Raw genomic sequence first — 24,999 nt, forward strand, 5'->3', positions numbered from 1 at the left:
ATAACCTGATTTTCCTTCCTCCCAGGGAAGGAGGATTTTTTGTCTCCAGAGAACAAAACAATCAGCCTTTATTGCTGAGCTTCAGAAAATCTAAATATGTCCAGAGTAAATACATCAAGAGGATGTATTTTGTCTACACAGTAAAATAGTTTAAGTATTTATGATCCAAACAGCACCAGTGGGTTATGGACCTGTAGTGGCTCATAGGTTTAGTATAAAACTGTTATCTCATAGGAACATTTCCTTTGTTTTGTTTTGGTATAACAGTAGATCTGTTAAAAGGGTGGGTAGAGCAGTGATTTTATTTTACTGTAGAGCATCAATAATATATGAAAATGCAAGCTATATAGCAATGCTAGTGGAATGTGGTGTCAGAAACTATGTAAGATAAAGTGGTTTGGCTATAGTCATGAAGCTTGATTGTTTCTGCATTTTCTGACCCTCCAGGTGATGGTGCCCGGCAGACAAAACACTCTTCTGCTTCACCCTCTGCTGTCTGATACAGAATACAAAATTACTGTAACCCCTGTCTATTCTGATGGGGAGGGAGTCAGTGTCTCAGCTCCTGGCAAAACTTGTGAGTACAAACTTTCCGCCTGTCTTTGGCCAGGATGTGCATGAATAATTACTCTTCATGTTTTACTCTTTGGCCAGGATGTGCATTACTCTTTGTAGCCTTTTTTCTTTGGCTGTAGGAATGTATTTTAGTATAAATGTGGGCTTATTTTGCATGATTTACATGACTTGAACTTTAAATTAATCTCAGTTGATTGATTTATAAACAATAGGTTTCTTCTAAAAGACAAGCTCTATTTTATATTCAAATACTCTGAGTTTGCAGAAACTTGTTCAGTAATAGAACTGGTAAATCCTTGATAACCAGCCCACCAAGGGCAAGCCAACTAATACAGAAAAAAAAGTAAACAAAGCCTGCTGAGATGGTATCAAACCAACCATTGTACTGTTAGGTTTTCTTTTGTGTGAGATCATTGCTTTCTAAGGGTCATTAGAAATGCTGCTGAACTTTTTATAAAAAGTGATTGCGTTATCTCCAGAGTTCTGACCAAGCACCAAAAGATTACTCAGCTGTAGCTTAAACTTCCTCTCTACTGTATATTGTAAAAAATCCTTTCATTGTGCACTTGTAGTCATGATAGTATAATTTTATTGAAGTGTTCTCCTAATTTACATAATTTGTCTTAATTGAAGTGCTATTTATGCAGAGACTTAAATCACTTGTAAATAAGTCCTTTGATTCCATTCTACAGAATTAATTGTTCAAAAGAGCATGATTTATACATTACTGCACTTGGATTGGAAGAAACTATACAATGTATAATTATCTCTAAATTACCTTACATTTTTAGGAAACAAAAGTAAGAATTTTTTTAAAAGAAATGTAGGGACAAATTTTGGAACTAATTCAAAAATTCAACAAAATTGTTTGTTGATCAAAGTTTGTGGTTAATCCAGTGAGTAATACAAAGGATGAATTTGATTAAGAGTTTCATCCTGATAATTTTACATGTAAATCTGAGAGTAATGGGTATCACACTCTTTTTATTTGCATATCTTGGTTTTGCTGTATAAGCTCATATGAGATAAACTTGTAAAATCCCAGTTTGGTTTCTTTTCAGTGCCCCTGTCTGCTCCTAGGAATTTACGTGTCTCGGATGAGTGGTACAACAGATTACGTATCAGCTGGGATGCCCCACCTTCAACAACAATGGGTTACAGAGTTGTCTACAAACCTGTCAACAGTGAGTTTTTAAACTGATTTTTTTGGGGTTATTTCTGACTGAACATCATCTTTCTCTCAATTTTGTTCTTAGATCTATCAGTTGCAGCTACAGCCTTGAAAGTGTTATTAACTTTGGTGCCTCATATTTTTGAATATGAAAGTTTAATAGTCACAGAATGATGCAGGTTGGAGAGGATCTCTGGAGATCATTTGGTCTTCCTCCCTGAACAAAACAGGGCCAGCTTGGAAAAGGTTTCAGTGGACCCTGGCCAGCTGAATTTATAATATCTCCAAGGATGGAGATTTTGAAACTACTCTAAGCATCTCTCCCAGTTTTTGACTACTGCCACTGGCAGTGTCTTTGCTAAGACATGGTAAAAATCTCCCATGCTGCAAAATTTGTCTTTTTTCTCCTACATTTTCCTGTTTGCCTCTGAAGACATTCTCTCTGTATCTTCTCTACCACCTTGCATAAGGTAGGTGTTGGCAGCAGTAGATTTCCTCTTAGACTTCCCATCCTAAGGCTGATTAATCCCAGCTCTTTCAGTCTGTGCTTTTTGATTTTATCATGACTCTGTTTCAGATACTATGTTTGCTTTTTCCTGTTTCTCCCTTCTGTATTCTCCTGTTCTTCAACTTCCCTCCCTTCACAATAAAAGGTTTTAATTTCTTCTCAGACACTTAACATTTTATTCATTGTTCATTTTGCGTGTGCTGCATCCTTTGCCCTCCTGTACCTTGCAGCTTGACAAGACTTCCAAAATCCTTCAGATTTCTTTAGAAAAACAGGGAGCTCTATTGACAGCAAATCACAGATGTGTGACCATTAAGGGACTAAAATGATGTCCAGAGACAATACTGCTGCCTGGTTTCTGAAATGTACCCAGAACAACTAGGGGAGGTGGTGAAGGAGCTGTTTGTGATTCTGATTTGGAAAGTTTCATTCTTTTCTACTTTCATTATCATTTTTGCACAGTATTAAATGATGCTGTTGTATAAGAAGCCCTGAGTGACTGTAGTGCTGGCTGGCATCTGCTGTCCCCCCTGTTGGTCCTGGCTCAAAATCAAACTGGGGAGATATTTGGCTGCCTCTTTAGAGCAGTAGTAAGTCCCTGAAGCAGAACAAAAGAGTTTTAACAGATGCCAGTGTCTAGCTCTGCCTTAATGAATCCCACTGCTGAATTTCCCAAGTGTGTTTGTTGTGTCTTCTTTCCATGCAAGGATTGAGGAGAATGCCTTTGTGTATGCCTTGAATGTATTTGTGTATGGTTTAAAAAAAAAAGGCAAAAACCAGTAACTTTATGAACACTAGTAATTTTTTCTAATTTAGTGGATGAGCAAATTATTTTCTAATTTATTTCATTTTTTTGCAGCTCCTGGTCCTGCACTGGAGACCTTTGTAGGGGATGATATTAATACTATTCTCATTCTAAATCTCTTCAGTGGAACGGAGTACAGTGTTAAAGTATTTGCTTCATACTCAACAGGCTTCAGTGATGCCCTAACAGGCGTGGCCAAAACCTGTAAGAATGATTTCATGCTGCTCAGATCTCTACAATCTGGTTTTCCTTACAACTATGGCTTTCTGTAATTCCCTGAATAAATTTTCACGTGGAAGACTTTACTTTGTTTTCCTGAAAAGAAAATATCTCTTTCTATGAGATTATACCAGGTTTTTAAGTGCTCTGTTGGATGTAAGCAAGACAGGAATCATAAAGCAGATATCATTTATCATCCAAAAATATATTTTCCTAGTAGTAGATATAAATTTCCTGAATGAAAACTCTATTTAGTGTATTTTTTCTAGATCCATATATAAGATTATTGGCTTTTTATATAGCTAAAGCTCAATTTAAAATCAGATTTTGACAGAAATTTTGCTGTTAATTATGATACTTTTATACTTATTTGAAATAATGAAACTTTTTAGCAGTGCTCATTATTTAGTTTAAAGTAAATTGCCTTAAGTTCTAAACTTTTGTTTTTAAGATTCACTGCTTTTTAAAATTATTCTCTTAGATTTTCTTGATTTTTTTAAAGCAACTATGGACATTATTTGTTAAAAAATAATTGGCACTTGTTTCACTAATAATTTTGTCTTTTTTTCTTGTATGTCTTATTACAGGTATAAACCTGTTTTTTTATGTTTAATTTTCAGTGCATTTGGGTGTGACGAATTTGGATTCCTACCAAGTCCGCATGACAAGTCTGTGTGCTCAGTGGCAGCTCCACAGACATGCCACTGCTTACAGGGTTGTTATAGAGTCACTGGAGGGTAAGTTACAAATAATTTGATATGCAGCCACAGCCCAATCCAGAGAATTGTAGTGCATAGAAATTGCATGCAGGTGGACCTGTAGGCTGGCTCCTGGAATACTGGAAATGATGGACAGAAGAGAGGTGTGTACACACTGCCAGTTTCAGAGTGGAATAGCATCCCTATGTCAAACACATTGATAGCTTGTGCATTTTATGTCAGGGACTTGGATCTCTCAGCAGAAGAAAGGTGATTACCTGAGATTTTTACTGCTGTGGGAACAGAAGATGGATAAGGATGAACTGAATACATCAAAGTTTGTAAATATACCACAGGCAGTAGCTCTGTATGATTAGGATAGACAGGAGAAGAGGGCAGAAAGGTAGAAAAGCTCTGAATGAATCCAGACCATGCCCACAGAATCAGATCAATGTCCACTTTTGTTTGTTCTCGTTCTATTGATGCTTCTTTTTAGCTTATAGTAGTAATGTTACTCATATGGATAAATATGACACAGTTCTATGCAGTCACACAAGGAGCCTTGATGCTTTTAGCAGAGCATATATAGAAGGTAATTTACAGCCTCTCCAGGCTCACTGATTCTCAGGTGTGGCCAGAAAACATTTTGTCACTGTTTGTGCAGACCAACTCTCTTATCCCAAGCAGACATCTGTAGTCTTCTGAGTGGCAGCAAATTAAAACCTTGGATAACTTGAGAGAAGTGCAGTTAATGGGCTGTGTTAAAGGTGTCATGGACAGTAACACTGATCATGTGACAAAAAAGTCGTGACCTTTCTGTGGAATGGCAAGTGATGGTGATAAGGTTTGTTTGAAGCCCTGAAATACAGACAAGCTATTCAGATAGCAGAGATCTTGGCTCACATGAGACTGCACAGACATCTCTCTCATCTGGGAACTAGCCAACATCGTACTTTCTTCATATAGAACTGCCAGAATTGTTTTAGCTGAGCTGAAAGCACCTAAATGTGAGCAGAACAACCCAGAGTGTGAAAAAATGTTTCTTATTAATATTTATCCTGAAGGGACTTGATTGTCAAATTGGGCATATGTCTGGTTCAGGCAGTGATCAAATATTTTTAGACTAGTGTAACACTTGATAAGCATTGAGTGACTGTTTGTAATTTTTTATGCACTCTGTAAAATGTGAGATCAGTTGCTTGTATTTCACTTCTTCCTGATGCAGATTTTAAATGGTGATAAGGTTTTTCTTGTTATTAAAACATGCCTTATGCTATTCCTGCCTTTTTCTATTGTCAGTGTATCTTCCAATTCAGAATTTAGCAGAATCAGTAAATGCTATTCTTTAATGATCTTGCAAAGTGGCTGCTAGTGAAAGCTGGAATATGATATCTAGTTCAGTCTGTTTTGTTGTGACCAGGCACATTACGTATACTGAGAACCAGAGGCATAGACAAAGGATGCCATAGAATTACATAATGCAACAATTCCCAGTTAGACTCTGATAATTTAGGGCTAGATCCAAAGCCCATTCATGACAGTGCTAGCGATTTTTATTGCCCTCAGTGCATGGGAAAAATGAATCTTTTTTTCCTAAAGATATTTGACACATTCCTCACCCCCTACTTAGTATGAATAATGAAATGTTACAGAGACCTCTGCACAGGGGTCAGTTTTCAAAAGTAAGGGAGCATGTAGTTTATTAACTTACGCCAACCTCTTACCCTTCATGTGCTGTCATGTACTCTTCTTATTTATGATCTAAATCACATTATTCAATAAAACAGTAAAAAAACTTCTCATGATTTCTTTTGTAATTCCAGATGGGAAAAAGCAAGAAGTAAATCTTGGTGGAGGGACACCTAGGCATTGTTTCTTTGAGCTGGTGCCTGGAACCAAATATAAAATCAGTGTTCATACACAGCTTCAGGAGCTGGAGGGTCCTGCTGTGAGCATCGTGGAGACAACGTGTGAGTAAAACAGAGGAGACAGAGTTCAGCCAGCAGCAATAATACTCAGCTGCTTCTTGTGTTCTGCCCTTTGCCCACACATGTCCTATTTCTACACAGTTTCCTTTAGCTGAGCTATTGATTTTTCAAGTACATTGTGACTCCTCCACAAATGTGCAGGATTCTTACACCACTGCTGTGAAGGAATTGTTAAGTCATGTTCAACAGCTCTATTGGACTTCTAATGAGAAAGACACAGGGATGATGGTTTAGTTTTCTTCATACAAAGTCCCACTATGGGATACTCTGAATATCTATGAATTTTGGGGAAAAATGCAGCAAAATGAACAAAATTTTGTTCCTGCAGCTCTTGTTATTTAGTAAGATTAACTAGTGTTTGAATAATGTACAGTTGAATGGGACCTCAAAACGCAATTTGTTTAAGTATTTTGAAACAAACCAACCAACTGGACTTTTTAATTATTATTAGTAGTAATACAAGACAAAAAAAACCCCAAAAATAATCTCACAACTGTTTATGAAGTCAAGGTCCTGTTGTCATGAATTCAAAATACTGCAAAATTAAACATGAGACTACTAGAATGAATATTTTATCTTTCTTTGAGTCCATTTCCAATCTCAGCATTACCTGTGTTCTCATAGTATATTGCTATACACCACAATACTGTTCCCTTTTTCTCAGGGTAGAAAGTGTTTCTAATTTTCTATTTTTCCTCCCACATTTATGGTTTCACATAGGAAAAACAGGTGCATGACTCCAATTCTTCCTAGTCCAGGGCTCATTTTCTGAGCGGTTGGCATAAAGCCAAAGTTCTTCTGCTTTTTGGGGAATTGTGTTTAGTGTGCTCTGCAGGTCAGGGAGCTAGGAGCCATGAGGAAAGCACACCTTGGCCTGTATGTCCATTTGAGAACGATGGTTTGTGATAATTTGTCTAAACTATTGTCTACCTTGAAGGGAAACAGTCTCCAGGGTGAGCTGCATCTCTTTGGTGCTGAGAGCAGCCTTTCAAGTCACCTTACAGCAGCTGTGATCCCTTCTTAAGGGGTCTGGTCCTGGGTTGCTGTGGCCATGGAGGTCCTGGGCACTACTTCTCTGTAGGGTTTCAGAATCCTCACCCTTTCAGTTGCTGAATCCACTGTGAAAACCCCCATCAGCTAGAGTGGGATGTGGACGTGTAATGAATCCTGTTTGCACTGATCTTTCCCAAATGTAGGCTCCTTTTCTCAGGTTGCCATATCTAACACTCTCCATTGCCTATAAATATAACTGGGGCATTACAGAAAATAAGTTTAGTCTTACTTGGAGGACTGATGTTCTGTCACCTGTGGCTTCTTATGCTAAATGCATTCAATAAAAATGGGGGAAAAATCCCTTGAACAAATGTGGAAGCTTTTCCTCCCATAGAGTTGTGGAAGTCAATGCATGTGCATTTTATCTCTGAGAGGTCAGCTGGGCTGTATTGAAAGGTGCTAAATAAAGCTGTTGCATTCAGAAAAGCTGTCAATCAGTAATTGGATATTCACCTAGGTCTCTGCAAGATTGAAATACCAATATCAATTTTCAGGAGAAGAGTGAGAGACTTTCAGAAACTGTGAAGCAACTTTAGTAGAAGTTGCTGCAGGCAGCAGAGCCACAGTCCTGTTGGAGCTGGGGTCAGAGCTGTGTTTCTGTCTGGAAGCATAGCAAGGTCTTTGGCCAAGTTCAGAAAAGTCTTCATCAGGACAGACTGTGATCTGCTTTGAGTGCAGGCACTGGCTTGCTTTTCCTCTCTGTCTTTGCATTTTGGACTAAGATATTCTTCCTTCCAGGTTGAATAAAGACCTACATTCTGTTACTGAGGTCTTTTATTGAGAAAAGAAAAGGACACAGACCTTTTTTAAAATGAATTCTTGGTCAAGAATAGTGCTGGCACATGGTCTGCTACTCTGGAGGGTCTCAAAAAGAGGCAGTTCCAGTAGTAGTTCAGTTGTATTCTTGTATCATTCATACTGCATATGCAGCCATTAATTGTTTTGCATTAGTAATATTCTCTTTCAGGTGACATTTCTTGCGTGCACTCACCTACATTTATCTCCAATTGCATAACTAGATTAGGGATAATGAATTTTTTTCATGTGGAGATGAGTAAAAAATGCTGTTTATTAAAAATACTGGGCTTTTAAGCATGTTTGAATATTCCTTCTTTTATTCTCCAGTGCCATTTCCTACTCAACCACCAACAACACCTTCAACACCACCTCCACCACCTACAATCCCACCTGCAAAAGAGGGTAAGTGCTCCATCTCTGAGTTTCTAGTAATTTTAAAGTGTTGGTGCAATGTTTTTTTGCTTCTGATGGTATTTTAGACCTGTGGGGAGCAGATCTCACAAGGCATTTGCTGTAGAAACACTGTTAAGGCAGCTGGCTTAAATTTAATGAGCCAAAAATCTGACCTCATTGTTGTACTATTAAAATTTGCTGAAAGGGTGGTTAATATATGTAACACTTCCATTTTCCACAACTCCTAAACCATACACATTTTGCAACTGAAGCAGACATCCTAGAATAATTAAACTTCAAAAGCAGCATTATTTTTAAATATGTCTACTTTAGGTAATGTGAAAAGTATGGGCCATATTCAGACTCTTTAAATGCAGACTTCCCTTTATAATTATTTGAACGTGTCATTTTTTGTACAGAGGCTTATAATATTTCTGTGAGAGGAGTATTATTGGTGGAGACTGAGGATCAAATACATCAGCTTGAAGTCTGTGGACCAAACTGACATGTATAAATTGAGAATTTAACCCACAAGCACAGGGAAAAAAGACCTTATATGTGGGTGTGTTTAGAACTGCATAGGAGCAGATAATGAGGGGTTTCTGTTATCCAAGGAGTAATCAAGAGAAAATGAGAAATGCAGGTTGTTATCTTCTTGTCCTATTCTCTGGGTTTAGATGAAGTATGAAGATGAAATATATTGAAAAACATGACTTTGGTTTGAGACAGTTTGCTTCTGACCCCAAGCAATAGACTTGGATTTCTGTGAATTGTTGACGGTTCCTATGAAAGAGTGAGCAACCTGTGTGAGCAAATGTACAGCTCTTGCAGTACATTTTGCACAAGAATGTGCTGTAATCAGATGGGCTGGGTGAAACCTGCATTGCTCCTGCACAATGCGATTGAAGTGCATTACACACTGCAGTCCTTAGGGTAACTTTATGAGTGGAATATTTTCCAGTGGGAACCTCCACAGTTGAAATTCTGTCATCTTGCTTACTGTGTCATGCTAGGGGTCTGGCATTGTATTAGTTCATGTGTGACTTTACTTAAAAACCTAAATAAAAATAGAAATGATAGGCCAGACTTTAAAGAACCATTGAAGTGTGCTCTGTGATTGGATTTGTTGGTGCAGACAATTCTCCCTTGCAGAGCTCAGCTGGTTCTGCACCTGCAGTGAGGTCAATGCCAGCAGGTCTGTTGACTGAAGCTAACATTCAGCTAACATGCATTAGCTAACATTAAACTTTTCATGATGGTTGCATTTTCTTAAGTAATTTTTGAGGTTTCATGAGGAGTTGAAGCATTGCTCTAATTCCCAAATTCTTGCTTTCTTCCTCAGTGTGCAAAGCAGCCAAAGCTGATCTGGCATTCCTGGTGGATGGGTCATGGAGTATTGGAGATGACAATTTCAATAAGATAATTAACTTCCTTTATAGCACTGTTGGAGCTTTGGATAAGATTGGTCCTGAGGGAACACAGGTAATCAACATGTACAGAGATGGAGGGTGCATGGACTTGACAGGGTATTTTAGACTAGACCAGAAGTGCATTGAATCAAGAAGTAACTGACATCATTTCACAGTTCAGTGAAAATATAAACTGCTCTAGGTCAGTATATTTTTTCAATATCTTTTTATGCACACCATATGTTAAAATTCACAATATAAATTTTGGTAGCATGAGGGCTCAGTATAATTTCAGTCTCCTCTAATTATAATGACATTTAAGTTTGTTAATGCTTTTGGTATTCACTGTAGTGTTTATTTATAAATAAGATAAAAATGGCATTGATAAGGAAAATCAAAGGTTCTGTTATTTTGAATCACACTCTACAGAATCTACAGTGCTTGAAATAAAATTTGCAATGATTATTCAATTTATGTATTTGTTTAGAGAGGTGCTCCAGAACATATTAGTGGCAAATATGTTACTGGTTTAAGTGTTACCTGTATAATATGTGGTTTCGGATCTCATTGGGAATTAATTTTGACTAGTCCAAGCCCTGAAGAATACTTAGCTTTTTCTGTTTCTTGCTATACAGCTATTTTTCCAGAATATAGTTTATGGTGCTTCAGAAACTTTGTCACAAGTTTAAACACAATAGCTCCTTTTGAATCAGGGGCACCACTTATGGAATATGAAGATCAATATATGCTTTGTGGGTTGTAGGGGCTTAGTGTACAGTATTGTAATACAGGGTCTTAACTCAGTAGTGTCATATTTGACAGAGACAATATTTCAAAATATATTCCCGAATCTTTCTATTTCTTGCTTCTTTCTTGCTCCCTAGCTTAAGTTACTTATGTGCAGTTATTAATTCATGGAGACTGAATTAAGTCCCAGCAGCCCCGAGTATGAATAACTGTACACATGTGAGCAGCTGTGGCCAGGATTTTGCTTTTGGGCTCGACTGAGAGTGCTTCTGCCAAAGTGGGTATTACTGCTCTCATCCTGTTTGCTGCAAAATGAAACCAGAAAGTGTTAGATGGTTGCCAAGGTTGCACAGAGTAAAATTGATCTTTATTTACTGAAAGCTGTCTTAAAGAGAAAAAAGTCTGGCTTCAATTTAAAGATGAAGCAAAGTTACAAGATAAATTCTTGTTTCAAGTGGTCAGATTTACTTTTTACTTCCACAGTGGGTGGTGCTTTTGTAATTAATATTTGTAATCTTCTATGTGCACAGGTGGCAATAATTCAGTTTAGCGATGATCCCAGGACAGAATTTAAATTGAATGCATACAAAACAAAAGAGACTCTTCTTGAAGCTATTCAGCAAATAGCCTACAAAGGAGGAAATACAAAAACAGGTGAGAAAGGGTGAGATTGTAATGCAGATTTTTTCCCTGCTTCTCTAAGCAGTATTTCTTTCCCATTTGCTAAATGGTTTAATTAATCACTGCAAAACCAGTAATAACATGCTGTCTCCACACAGGAGATGAAGGGTTGGGCTCTGAAATTAGAAAGTCTTTGTAGTTTACACACTTCAGCCCCTACTGCTGCATATTCACCCCACTGACCAACAGTGATAACGAGGATCAGGGAGAGGGGCAGGAGGGCTAAAGCAAATTAATTTGGGGGTAGTGGAAGGTGGAATGGAGACTGATATGAAATCAGTTTGGCAAGTGAGCAGAAAGCTGATAAAGGGGAGAGGGTGGGAGGGAGCTTGCAGAGCATGTAGAAAACTGGAGAGAGTGGATTGTCTGTTTAGGTATAAGCCAGGACAGTTAAGCCTCTGTGGGATGTTTAAGATTGGGATGGGGGAAGATGTTTGTTAAGGTTGCATTTCAATTAATCCCTTAAAATAGCTGTCTGATCTAAAGAAATTATAGATGAGGGTTGAAAGGGTTAAAATCTGTTTTAGTTGGAAACTGTATGTTTTATTATTTGCAGACTTCACAGAAATTTCTTGCAGCTGTTGCATTGCATCCAGTTTCAGCATTATCAAAATAATTTTCCATTTGCTACAATGACATTCTCAGTTGTTAGTGTAGACAGTGCCCTACAATCCAGAAAGGAAAGTTTTGTTATCTTTAACCCAGCCAGCATCTAAATACCACATGCTCCTCACTGCTCACCCCTAGCCCTGGTGGGATGGGGAGGAGAACCAGAAAAGGGTAAAGCCTGTGAGCTCAGACAACAGTTTCATGATTGAAATAAAGTAAAATACAATGAAAAGTCCTTGACTCAGGGTAAGCACAGCTTAGCAACAACCAAAACATCATCATCAACATTAGCTTCATATGGAGTCCCAAACTCAGCACTGTACCAGCAATAAAGAGGGAAATTAATTGTCCCAGCTGAACCCAGGACACCCACACAAATCATGTTCGTGATCTTCCCCTTCTGGATTGAAAAATGGAGGGCTGAAGCCATCAGAACTTGAAACATTACAGTAAAAACTTTTCTAAATCTTGATTGTAACAAATACAGAATGAACAAATTGACAGACTGCTCAGGACACAACAGATTTCTCTTTTTATATATGTGTAACATGTTATATGAGAAGCCAATAGAAATCGGATTTATATCACAGTAATTGTCAATTTTTGTGTTACAGGCAAAGCCATTAAACATGCACGAGAAGCCTTATTTACAGGAGAGGCAGGCATGAGAAGGGGCATCCCAAAGGTTTTGGTTGTCATCACTGATGGGCGATCACAGGATGATGTGAACAAAGTCTCCAGAGAAATGCAACTAGATGGTAAATTGTGTGGCTTTAAAAAAAAAAAACCTCACATGTCCTTTTTCTCATTAATTGCATCTAAGTAAGTGTGGGCATGAAGTAAGGATAGCCTTTGCTCCAGATTTTCAGTTTTAAAGAAAACAGCAATTGCTGAGAAACACAGGCTATCACTAGGATATGATTAGATATTTCTGGATATTTTTGGTGATTAATGAAATTATTTTTTATTTTGGCAGCAGTGCTAAAATACTATAGTAGTTAATGGAATTGTTCCCAGAATGAAGAAGTTGGGGAATATGATCCTGAGAATCTGGATTATCATCTATAAAGTGTAGTCTTGTGGTTGTGAGCAAATTGAGCTATTTTGTTTTCTACACAAAAGGTCCATTGAAAATTCTTATACTGTTTCTGACCTGCTCTCATGATGCACTAATTACCTCTAGGAATTTTTTTAAAGCTTCAGTTTTAGAGCTTTAAGCAGCCAAACCATGTTGTGAGTCTGAGCGTAAGAAGTGGATTAATTGTTGTAGAAATTTGTACCAAAACTGAAAGGGCACAATGTGCTGCCAAAGGATGGAAGAAAAAAACTATCTTCCTTTTAATGTGACCTGAAGAGAAATTACATGTGTGCCTTTTATTTGCTTTTAGCTTTGACAGCTATGAAGTCCCCAGTGTAGATCACTGATTTCTGAAACCAAATGTAATTGTCCAGCTTGGCTGCTTCCTTGTTTTGTTGCTAGATGCTGAGTGTAGGAACTTCATCAATAAAGCATATGACAAAATAGTGGGCTTGCATGACCTGTTTTAAGTAGCAGTTAAGAAAACTGCGTGTTTGTGAATAAATTGGAGTTCGTGTCTAAGCTGAGCAGAAAATATGAATCTCTCAGGTAAGTTTTGCAGCTGCATTATGAGCTCCTGGCCTGGGAAGTGCCTCCACAGAGGACGGCACTCTGTGAGGGTTCAGCTGCTGGGACGTGGCACACGACCTCCCCTCTCCCATTTCCCCTGGAGTGTGCTGCACAGTGAGGGGCAGATAGGCTGGAGCAGGCACTGATGGGCATCTGTGGTGGAGGCTGGCACAAAGAAGTGCTGAGCTTGGATGAGACAAGAAGATATTGGTATCATGTATTAAGTCAAAGTTTGGTTATGCTTACAGCTCCGCAGAAGGTGATGAATGCCCCCAGTCCTCATTTAAACTTAAAGATAATATTGCTTGACTGGAATAAATTTGTGACTGAGCCATGCTAGAACAGTATATCCATTAACTATATTCAGCCTGATGTAGAGAGGTTTTTTCCTTCATCTCTTATGAAACGGAAAATGTTGAAAAACTTATGGCTCTTTTGTTACTCCTGAAACATGTAGGGTACAGTTTCCATTTGATTTAAATTTGAGTCCTTTAAGTCAGGCTCATATTTTGAAAAATATTCATGCTAAATATATAGAACAGATGCAGCCAGTGCAGTTAAATTGCTGATGAAATGAGGATGCATTTATTTCAGTGTTCACTCATGAGGCAGCAGTGCCTTGAAATAATATATGTACTAACACATGGCACAGAAAAAATCTGTAAAGAACCTGCAGGAAATTAATTTCTCTACTTTGTATTTATTCTGTACTTGATACATGGATATTTTTGTGTAATACAGTATAGCATTAAATTTAAAAAGTATTTAAACATATGCTAAAACTTTAAACTACTGAGTAGTCATATATCTTCAAGAAAACGCTTAAGGTTTAACTTCAACTAATTAAGCATAAATAGCTGGAAGAAATATTTCACAGAGAATATTTTACTTTTATTTTAGATTACATAAGTTAATTTTCTCATGCTATAGGGTAATAAATAACTATCCGAGTTGGTGTTTAATCAGGAAAGGAGTCAGTGCAAATACAGTTGTGTTCATATTGTATTTCCACTCTCAAAATGAATGACTCACAGGAGTGTTGTTTTTGTTTTACAGGTTTTACCTTTTTTGCTATTGGAGTGGCTGATGCTGACTATTCAGAGTTAGTTAATATTGGCAGCAAACCCAGTGAAAGACATGTCTTCTTTGTGGATGACTTTGATGCCTTTACAAAGATTGAAGATGAGCTGATCACTTTTGTTTGTGAAACTGCATCAGCAAGTTAGTAATTTTGATTTATGTTTGTTTCTAAAATAACTGCTGAATATTGGGGAGATTGTAACTGTTAATTTTCTATTAAGACAAATTCTTGATCTTTTTAATATAATTTACTGTTGGCTTTATAATTCTAATGTTATTTCTACAGAAGATTATGGAAATGAAGTTTTTGTGACTTCAAAATAATTAATGATTGTTTCTATAAAGCCAAAATACAGCCACAGGTTGTCAAAAACTAATTTCAGATGTTGTTGACATTTTAGAATCATAAAAGATAATTATATTTTATTTTCTAGGCTACTTTAACCCTCTGTAAGAGTACTGCTAGCTACATTCATTATTATTCAAGTCACATGGTTAATGTATTAATAGAGATCCAATCATTGATGCTTTTGTTATGAAAGTAAACGAGTTGTAGCCTAAGCAAAAGCATAAAACATACTCAAATTCTGAAATCTGTGAGAAAGCCACACTTCTCTTTATGAAAATTAAGGAATAGACATTCCGAGCAACACTTAATGATTATTGATCAATAATTCACATGCTTTTAGGTGTGTGCCCATAATATATTTCCTTGTGTATAAGCCAGGAAGCAGGCACTGTGTAGCTGATGAGATCTGTTTGTGATTGGAAGGAGTCCTTGTGCACAGGGCTGTGAGTTATCAGGAGACTGAATTGTCAGAGCTGGTAAGCTGAAATTATATTGCTTGTGAGCCACCAGTTCTGAGATTGTGCCCATGAGCTCTACTTTCAATGGTAGAGAGAATGTTAAACGTTGACAATTCTCAACAGTACCATTTATTGGTCACTTGTGCTTGTTTTCTAAAAGTGGCCTTCAAATGTGAGTATCCTGGGGTGCCATTTTTGGTTGATATGCTGCTTTAGGCTTGTTGGTTTCCCAGGGCCCCTTTCCTGAAATAGATCAGTGACCTTTCTTCTCTGCCTAAAGAAATGTATCAAGGAGATTTGCAGTTATTTAAAACGTGAGCACACATCTCAAGGTTTATTTTGGTCTCTCTTGCTCATGGAAATGATTGTGGAATTTGAAAAGGTACAGAGAATGTCAGCTGCAGTACTTGAACTTGAATGGGTTAGGCTGGAGAAGCTAACAAAGAATTAGGGAACACTTGGTTAAATCCCAATATGAGACACGCTTTATTTTATGCAACAGGCAATGAATTTGTTGCTGTTTTTCAACAAATTTGAAATTGCTGAAGAGGTAGTGAAGGCAGGTTTATAGGGAGGATTAGACAAATTAATGGACAAGAAATCCATAAAAATATATTATATGGAGCACACAGGGAGCAACCCTTAATATCTTTGCTACAATCCTTGGGGATCCTGAGAAGCATTGACAGAATGGAGCAGAAAGTGCCCACGTTTGCCTGTCCTTCCTACCCAACCTCTCCTTTTGCTGCTTTTGGGGGTAGAGTGCTAAGTTTAAGTGCATGATTGTTCTGACTCAGTGGGACATCTCTTGTATTCTTAAATATATCTTTTTTCCTTTACAGCCTGCCCACTGGTAGTTAAAGATGGCAATAATTTTGCAGGTACAGTATTTTTGTGTTCATTTTTGTTTCCAATTTATGGAATATTTTCATTACATTATTTTCACAGTACTAGGCAATATATTTCCCTTCATGTTAACAGGCAATGAAACTCTTAAGATACAATTGGCATTTTCTTTTTATGTATCCTCTGATGCAGTATTAATTTAAATTAATAAAATATGCCTTTTGATATCTTCCAGGATTTAAAATGATGGAAATGTTTGGTTTGGTTGAAAAGGAGTTTTCAGCTGTGGAAGGGGTTTCCATGGAACCTGGTACATTTAATGTTTTCCCATGTTACAGACTGCACAAGGATGCTCTGGTTTCCCAGCCTACCAAGTATGTATTCACATATAAATACTCAAAAAACACATGAAAATAATTTCTAGTGCAGGCAATTATTCATTTCAGGAACTAGTATTTTTAAGTCAGAAAAGCAGAGGTGCTAGTGTATATCTGATATATATACTGATGAGTAAGAAAACTGTTTGGTGCTCTGACCCTTCAGTCAGTTTAATTCAAAAATAATAATTGTAGGTAAAAGTAGGTAAGCCCACTGGCTATTTTGGTTTTCCCACAAGCTTGTTTCAGGTTTGTGCCTGTGTAACACCTGGCAATTTCATGCAGGCCCATGTCTGGGCAGATTCCAGTCTGCAGCACTTTGTGAAGGGTGCATCTGGAATGCAGGTTGAAGTCTCAGAGTTCAGCATGTCCTTGAAGCAAGGGTCAGAATGAGAACCTGCTCCAGCAGTCCTGTCACTTCTACGGCAGTCTGTGTCCAGGCATTGGTTACAAAGGAAGATTAAAACCTTGTGTTGAAGTGACTTTGTGTGAACCCCATCCAGTGCCTTCCTGGGAGGCAGGGCATCTTCCAGTCACAAGGACTGTGTCTTGGGAGGGCTATGAGGAGGCTATGGAGAATCCCCTGACTGAACTTTACAGTCATTCCTCAGAGAGGAAGTGATGGAAACCCTGTTTCTTGTATAAGCAGTGTCTGTGTTGTCTTGGGTTCCTCTCAGTCCTGACCCCCACTCCATTTTAAGTAGCACCAGAGAGAAGCAGTGGCTCTGATGGATTACACGTGGGAAGGTTAATGAAAAATATTCTTTAGCTAAGATAAATAAGAAAAAAAAAAAACAGTGGGAAATGGAAGGTTTATATTAGGTATCATCAGAGTGTGTGATTGTCCTGTTGTGTCCCAGTTGGAGCTGTGCTTCTTGGTGCTGCTTCACATTCTCCTTGTTTTGTTTCTTCTTGGGCTGTGATGAACTGAAATGTTGAGGCATTAACATTTCTCACTTTTTTCCTTTTCTGCTTCTTTCTAATTTGATCTGCTGCCTTTATATGCTGTCCTCTAGCTACCACCCCAGCCCAGTCTTACTGCTTCATTAGACTTTTACTCCTTTTCATGGTTCAGAGAGCATCTTTCTCTTGATGATCCACAGGTATGTCTGAAAAATACCACTTGGCTTTGTCACTTCATCTGTGCACTGAATGCCATTAATTTTATTCTCCTTTTTGAGTTCTGAATCCCCAAATCTTGCATTTAACCCACCCTGCTTATTGAATTGGCTTTCATTCTGTGCAATGGACACACTGTAAAGGCTTTTTTCTTTTATCTCTTGAGTTCCCCCTCTTTCTCTATGGGAAATGGGCAGTGTAACATCACATCTGATAATCTACTGACACTGTGCAGAATATATTGATGATATATTGTGTTAAATCTCTTTTCAGCATGATTCATACTATGTGCCAGAAACACTTAAAAAGGAATGGTTCATATTTGGGAAAAATAAATTGTTTGAATAACTGAATAACTCTTGAGACTTCTTTCAGATCCTATTACTATGGTTTTAAAGAATCAGACTAATTAACATTTAACATACAGTCAGTTGTCTCAAACACTTTTGTCCAAAAGCTTCACCTTGGGATTTGACAACAAAACATTAAATTCAACTTGAAGTAAGAAATAAGGAATTTTTGGGAATTATATAACATAAAGTACTTCTTTTATATCATAAACTTCCTCTCTCTTTTGCATAAATTCTAGGAAGCCAGTTTGTTTTTCAGTATGTGACCTGTTCTGACTTCACTTTGTTTTATATTGGCTTTAAAATGTATAAACTTTATTCCCTATATTTTATTAAGCTTCCTATAACAGTCTGCCACTCCTAATTTTAATCAATTTCTAATGGTTTAATGACAAAAGACATATCTATTGAGACTGGTCTTCCAAGCAATTTCCATTGTCTCCTAAATCAGACAATTTCTAAGGTCTTGAGACTGGCTATTGTTTTTTAAAAACTTTTAATAGAATTAATTTCAGCTTTACTTCCTGACCTCTGATTTGATCTTCAAATAAATAAAAAGAAAAAGTTAAATTTTAAGGTCAATTTTGTAAATTTCAAGGGAGACAATAACTTCTACTTTCTTCACAAGCATACTTTCAGAGTTATCAAGTTGAGTAGATTTTATAGACTCATATCGCTTCTCAGTCTTGATTTATCAGTAAATATACAGAGTAACAGAAAGCATGTTGAGTGAAATTCTGATGAGTAAATCAGCAGATTTAATGTTGTTTCAGTTTCAAAGACGTTATTTCTCGTACAGGTATTTGCATCCTGAAGGTCTCCCTTCTGATTACACCATCACGTTTCTCTTTCGGATACTGCCGGACACTCCGCAGGAGCCCTTTGCTCTGTGGGAGATTTTAAACGAAGCATATGAACCACTGGTTGGAGTTATTTTAGACAGTATGTGCTTTGTGTTTTATCAGTGATTTTAACTGTACAAATGATTAATTCTGTGTCTGGTTTTATTATTGCCAGTGCTTCAATCTGCTACCAGAACAACCACCTGAATCTGGCAGGGAGTAATCTCTAATGCATGGTTTTTAGATTGAGTTTAACTGAGTTTAATTTGGAGTTAGAGTCAAATTTTGAGTCAACTGCTTTAAACTGGATTCCAAGAAGCTATACTAGATGCAATTTAATGTGATGTGAGGTACTCATCTGCTTTTAAGATTTCCAGTGCTTTGAATCTGATGCTGATCAAATCTGTCTTGATATAAGCCAGTGGTTCTGGGAGCACGTGTAGAGGAAATGCAGTCTGGTGAAAAGCAGAGTTAGAACCACAGACATGAGCTCTTGATGGCTTTTCATTTCTGCTTGGTTTTACTTTCACAGTTGTGAAACAGGGATTATAATTTATGAGGTTTTACTGTTGAGAAGATGAAGCTACTGTGATACCTGTTCTTGATAGCTGCCAAATTGTCACCTTGAAGTAGGTGGGAATTAGGTATTTAGCCAGCTTGAGGAAGGGTTTTTCTTGTCCAGCTCTCACAGAGAGCAAATGAAACAGTAGAACCAGGTAGGCATGGGTGAGGTAGAGCTGCTGGTCCATCTTTCCTGTCAATCTGATATATATATTTCTCTGATATAACTTGCTACTTCCAGGTCAGTGTGTTGTTTATGAATGTGTTTTACTAACATTTGAGGTGTCATCTTTGGTCTGCTTTGTTAAATGCAAACTGACTCTTTCAAATATTGTATCAGGACTTTAACACAGAGCCCTTAATTTTGATCTCACACAGATGGTGGAAAAACTCTGACTTTCTTTAACTATGACTACAAAGGAGATTTTCAAACTGTAACTTTTGAAGGTCCTGAAATAAGGAAGATATTTTATGGGAGTTTTCATAAGGTTAGTAATGACAATAGGGAAAAAAAAGCACTCTGAATAAAACTTGTGAGTTTTTTGTGTTTCAAAATCATGTTTCATGAGGTCAACTACTGACAAAAAAAGTGTATTTTGCATCACCTACCTTACTGTCATACATCTCTTTGCAGTATTAGATTAACATTAAACAAATCATATTTTTTATCATGAAGCTGACGTGTTAAATTTTCATCTCGTACTTTTTGCCTGTGTTTTACAGTTCATTAAAAAATACATATCTTGAAAAGTAATTTAGAAATAAAATGTCCAGAAAAAAAATTGTTTTTTCATCAGTTGTAATTTTAAAATATATTTTAAGAGCTATGCCACGTTGAACTTTCTTTTGTTATTTGAGAACTTTTAACATTCTTTCTGAAAGCAGGTGAAGCAGTGCTGGGATTGTAGCACCTATTTGTTGCAGAGGGTAATTTTGTCATTGAGTTTTTCCTGATGTTTGGATCTTTCCTAAACAAAACAAACAAGCCTTGAGATTTTGCACATGACAGGACACTTGTCCTCCCTACTGGGAGTGGCTCTGCTGCATCAGTGAGGGACAACAGTGTGATCAAGGCAGGAGGAAAGAATTTAGTTGTTGTGCTCTGCTTTCTGTGCTGCATTTGATGTGATTTGATTTTTTCAGTGTAAAAACTTCACTATGACAGCTTTTGCTGTCAATGTATAATTTACAAACTAAATGTTACTGCTTAGTTTTGGCTTTTGCAAGTGGCTGGCTATAATGGTGAAATCCAATGCTCTGTACAAGGAATAACCACATAGATCAAAAGTTCTGTGGGATCTAAGTGGTAAATGAACATTGTGCAGATCTTCTGTTGGGACAAATTATTTATTTATTGAATAAGTTATGTAAGTTGCCAATTTCTTTGCAGATGTTCCAGAAGTAGAAAAATAAACCAAATTCATTAAACAGATTACAATCATAGAATAATTCAGGTTGGAAGGGACCTCTAGAGGTCATCTGGATTATTTGCTTTGGAGTGTTCTTTGCGTTTCATTAGCAAACATGGAGTTAGGAGCACATGTCAAAAAATGCCCCCCTTTTTCCCAATGACAGAGCACATTTATCTCATATGCTCCTTTGTATGTTAACGCATCTTCTCTTTTGCTCAGTTGCATGTTGTTATCAGCAAGACCACGGCCAAGATAATTATTGACTGCAAGGAAGTGGGTGAGAAGACCATTAATGCAGCAGGGAATATTAGTTCTGATGGCATAGAAGTGCTGGGGAGGATGGTGAGATCCAGGGGACCAAGAGACAATTCTGCTCCGGTGAGTGGAACAGGAACAACTCTTTCTAACACTTAAAATATCCTAAAAGTCAAATTTTTGGGAACTTTGCAGTTAGTTTTAACTTGAAGCCAAGTGAATTCATATTTTAGATAGTAAAGACCCAGCATTTTAGAAATTCTGCAAAAGCCTCTAGTAGTTGTCAACTTGGGCAAAATCTGTTTTTTATTATTTTAATAAATGAAATAATAAGATCATTATTGTTGAAATTTTATTCCCAAAACATATGTAAACACAGTTGATACATTCAGATATTACTTGTGTTCCAGAAATAATTACATAGAGTAATATCATGTATAACTCATGTGACAGGAATTATTTAAATTTTTGTTTCTAAAATTTTTCATAATTATTCCCCATGTCTGTTATTCTCTCTGATTCTTTGTCTGCCCCTTAATTCACTGTCTGTTCACTAAAAAATTTAACTGGTTTGGCACAGGCTGTCCCCAAAAGCTCCCATCTTAGTATACCCAGCTCTTTTATAATATAAGACATTTTAGGTGAGAAAGGTCTCCCCTCTCCCCCAGTTTAAGTGCTCATTCATTCCTCTGAAATGATTCTCCTAGAAGCAGTGATTTATTATTCTTTCTGCTTGACAACCAATGAGTGTCTTTCAGTTTTGTTTTGTTTTGTTTGGGGGGTTTTGACTTTTTTTGTGCGTAGTAGTGTTTGCTAATTTTCCTTGAACTTTCTTGACCCTAGAATGAGTTTAGCAGAGAATGTGAACCTTGAACCAAGGATTGACTTGAATAGGAATGAGGTTTCAAATATGTATTTACTTGTTAATGTATGAAAATACTCTTGTTTAGTAAAAAATAAGCCCTCAGAATATGTCTCTGTATGAAAAGAAAGAGCTTTTAGGGCCCAAATTGATGGATAATAATTATATGAAGCCTGGAAAGACAATTACACAGAGAAACCTTTGTAGTCACATTCCAATAGAAACAGAAAAAGGCAGACTTAGGAAATCTTGGAATTAGAGAAGCCTTTGTGGAAAAAAATGTGTCTTTTGTTAGAACCTAGGAATCTATTAAAAAAAAAATTCAGACTGCCCACTCACTGAAAAATTTGATTTTGTTCAAATGAACTGTAAAGCTGATGTAAGATTAGCAATGTGTAGATGAAGATGAAAATTCTTTAGTAGGATTAAGCTGTCTTCTAGTATTACCATATATACCAAATTAGAAACAAATCAAGAAAGCACCCAAATACCATCCTCTGAATCTCCATTCTGCACAATTTATTTATATTGAGCAGCACTTCTTTAAATAGTCACATGTAAGACACAAATGAGTTGGTTTCCTACTCCAAAATTTGGAGGACATCAAAGGAATCTAGTAGGAGGCAGGATAGAAGTTTTCAGAACAGCTACTAAATTAGTAGATGTCTTAGTTTTAGACATGCTTATTATATAAAATAAAAGTAAGCAGGCAGTTACTTTGGAACAAAATTGTGGATGTTTTGTTCTAATTGTATTCACATGGAACAGTTCAACATTCTTGGAATGTTTTTAGTGTATTTTAAAAATAAATCAATACAGAGCAGTCATTTGAGTTTTGCCAGACATTTCAATTTTGAGGAAATATAATTGTACCAGAGTTTTCTTTCCCATCAATATATACAGTGTGCAATGGTAAAATGAACAGGCAGAGATGGATAGATAGATAGATAGATAGATAGATAGATAGATAGATAGATAGATAGATAGATAGATGGATGGGTCAAAAAGGAGATTAGGCTCAAGGTGCCTAACCCTTTTAACACTCCTGAATGAGCCATCTCAGGATTGTATTGTCACCAGAGCAATGAAACCTGACTGGGACCTGCAGCAGCAAGTAATGTTTTCTATTCCTTCAGTGGGATTTGATGAAAAGTCCAATTTTAAAATGTTATCTGCAATTCACAGACCTTGTTTTTATTGATGTTTCCTCCTCTTTGAACCTCGTTTCCTTGTGTGTATAGGTACTGTTAATGGTATTGTCTAACATGGTCTGTTGAGAAATTTGCAGAGCTGTAGCCTGGTTAGATGAGGACTTTTCCACCTTACTGATTCTGCTTGTGGGGCTGAATATTTAGAAAGCAAAATCGCTATGAATGCATAGACTTATGAATAAATGTTTAAGAGTAGCAAAGAAAGCTTTGTTTTGGATTTTAGCTTGAGTCAGAGCAACCCACATGACGTTTTTACAAAAGGCTACTGAGTCATCCAGCATTTGGTTGGTGAATACAGCATTTCAGAAAATGTCTGTTTGCACTTTAATTTACACCAACATACTTTATTCCTATGGATGTCCACATTTCCTAGTCCAGACAAATACATGTACACACCTTTATGTATAAATGTTTTCATCCTGCCATTGAGCAGGATAACAGAGTAGCTGGGGATGGACTGGGTGATGGAACAAAATAGCAATGCAACTTAACTTCTGAACCTAAGGTGCTCTCTACAGAACTGGCTCTGGTGTTGCTGCACCCCATTTTTGTGGTGTCTGATTTGCTTAACAGCAGTCATTCAAATGCCCAGATTCCTGTGTCCCAGAGCAGTGTGTGCCTGCACTTTTGTCTGCTGCTGCACTAGTGGGGCCTCTTGGAATTAAGAGCTTAGGGGTGTGCAGCAAAGAGGGAGACTTAAGTGGCTCCACGTGGAGCCAGTTTCCATTTGACACAGGCATGGACAGAGACCTGCTGGACTCAGGGTGGGTCTCCATGGAGCCAAACTGAGAGTGCAGATGCTGCCTTCATGCTGTACTGCAGCTGTCTGAGGTGGTTTGCATGGTGCCAGCTCATTGTGTCTGCATCTGTACTATAGCAAATCTACAAACCTGCTAATGTGCTGGCAGATGAGGAAAATGTCTATTTATATGAAAGTATGCCTTTATTTAAAATATAATATTTTACTTTTATAAGAAAAAAACGAGGCAAAACCAAAGGTGCACATATGTAGTTAATTTTAACAGCTTTAGAAGCAATGCAGTCATAAGAAAATTTTAAAATTCATTCCTCTGTTCTGATCTTAAAATAATGCCACTGAAAATAATGGGAACAAACCCAGCATTCTGTCTCTAGCAGTTCCTCGAATTTTTTAACATGTGGGGTTAATTTAATGGGATGTTCTGTTCCATACCATTCTCTATTCAGCATGCACATAAACAAGGCATGGACAAAGAATAGAAATAGTAACAGAAGAAAGCATCTCTCTAGACCCCTTTGTTCAGCGAGGGCTGTAAAGGAGATAATTGGTTTTACCATTGAGTCCTTTTTATTATATTGTTTCTGAGTATCTAGCAGCCACTATTTTTAGCATATGTCTGTGTTCTTGCAGATTAAATTCTTGTCCAAACCATGTTCCCAGACCCGCGAAGGGAATTTTCTTTTCTGCCCAATGTTGTCACATGGTGGGCAAGATTTTCCCCATTCTTAAGCTATCATTGCCTGGGGATAATATGGATAAGAGAGGGGATATTCTAAAGTAAAATTAAACTGGAAAAATGAGAAATATTATTTGTGGCTCAGCTCCAGTATAAGTAATAGCCTACAGAAGACCTTGTCCCAGATAAAATCTGAACAGCAGACCAGAGGGTCAAGAGGAATTATTCAGAGAAGCTAAACTCTCTTTTGCCTGACTCTTGATGTCTTTTTTGCTATAAAAAGATACTCAAAGACACCATTGGACAAAATAAGGAATTTAAGCAAGGAGTGGGGGAAAATTCAACAAATGCATGCAGTATTTAACCTTGAACAGCTTTACTCAATTCATGCAATGTCTGATAGCTCAGATGAGTTGGTTGGACACACATTTGGTAGAAGCAGTGGATTTACCATTTCAGTGTGGTATTTGTGGCTTGCTGCTCAAAGTCAAAAATTAGTCAGATTGTCTAATCTGAGTGCTTGAATCAAGTTGGGTTT

At 37.2% G+C, this 24,999-nt stretch overlaps 1 protein-coding gene across 6 annotated transcripts in view; it reads left to right on the forward strand.

Moving 5' to 3' along the window:
• COL14A1 (collagen type XIV alpha 1 chain) overlaps window positions 1–24,999 on the forward strand; it is a 115,059-nt gene that overhangs the window by 62,372 nt on the left and 27,688 nt on the right. For 5 of the 6 annotated variants that reach the window (XM_064395722.1, XM_064395693.1, XM_064395700.1 and 2 more), the window contains 15 exons: window positions 448–577; window positions 1,638–1,760; window positions 3,115–3,264; window positions 3,900–4,016; window positions 5,801–5,947; window positions 8,144–8,218; window positions 9,552–9,691; window positions 10,896–11,019; window positions 12,270–12,413; window positions 14,360–14,524; window positions 16,033–16,071; window positions 16,272–16,410; window positions 18,682–18,824; window positions 19,664–19,773; window positions 20,917–21,075. In XM_064395722.1, the coding sequence (XP_064251792.1) occupies window positions 448–577; window positions 1,638–1,760; window positions 3,115–3,264; window positions 3,900–4,016; window positions 5,801–5,947; window positions 8,144–8,218; window positions 9,552–9,691; window positions 10,896–11,019; window positions 12,270–12,413; window positions 14,360–14,524; window positions 16,033–16,071; window positions 16,272–16,410; window positions 18,682–18,824; window positions 19,664–19,773; window positions 20,917–21,075 (1,905 nt within the window). Of the gene's footprint in view, window positions 1–447; window positions 578–1,637; window positions 1,761–3,114; window positions 3,265–3,899; window positions 4,017–5,800; window positions 5,948–8,143; window positions 8,219–9,551; window positions 9,692–10,895; window positions 11,020–12,269; window positions 12,414–14,359; window positions 14,525–16,032; window positions 16,072–16,271; window positions 16,411–17,429; window positions 17,517–18,681; window positions 18,825–19,663; window positions 19,774–20,916; window positions 21,076–24,999 lie in introns of those variants that run through there. The other variant, XR_010349746.1, reaches the window with a different exon arrangement.

The sequence above is a fragment of the Passer domesticus genome, chromosome 1 (genome assembly GCF_036417665.1).
Source record: "Passer domesticus isolate bPasDom1 chromosome 1, bPasDom1.hap1, whole genome shotgun sequence".
Taxonomy (NCBI): domain Eukaryota; kingdom Metazoa; phylum Chordata; class Aves; order Passeriformes; family Passeridae; genus Passer; species Passer domesticus.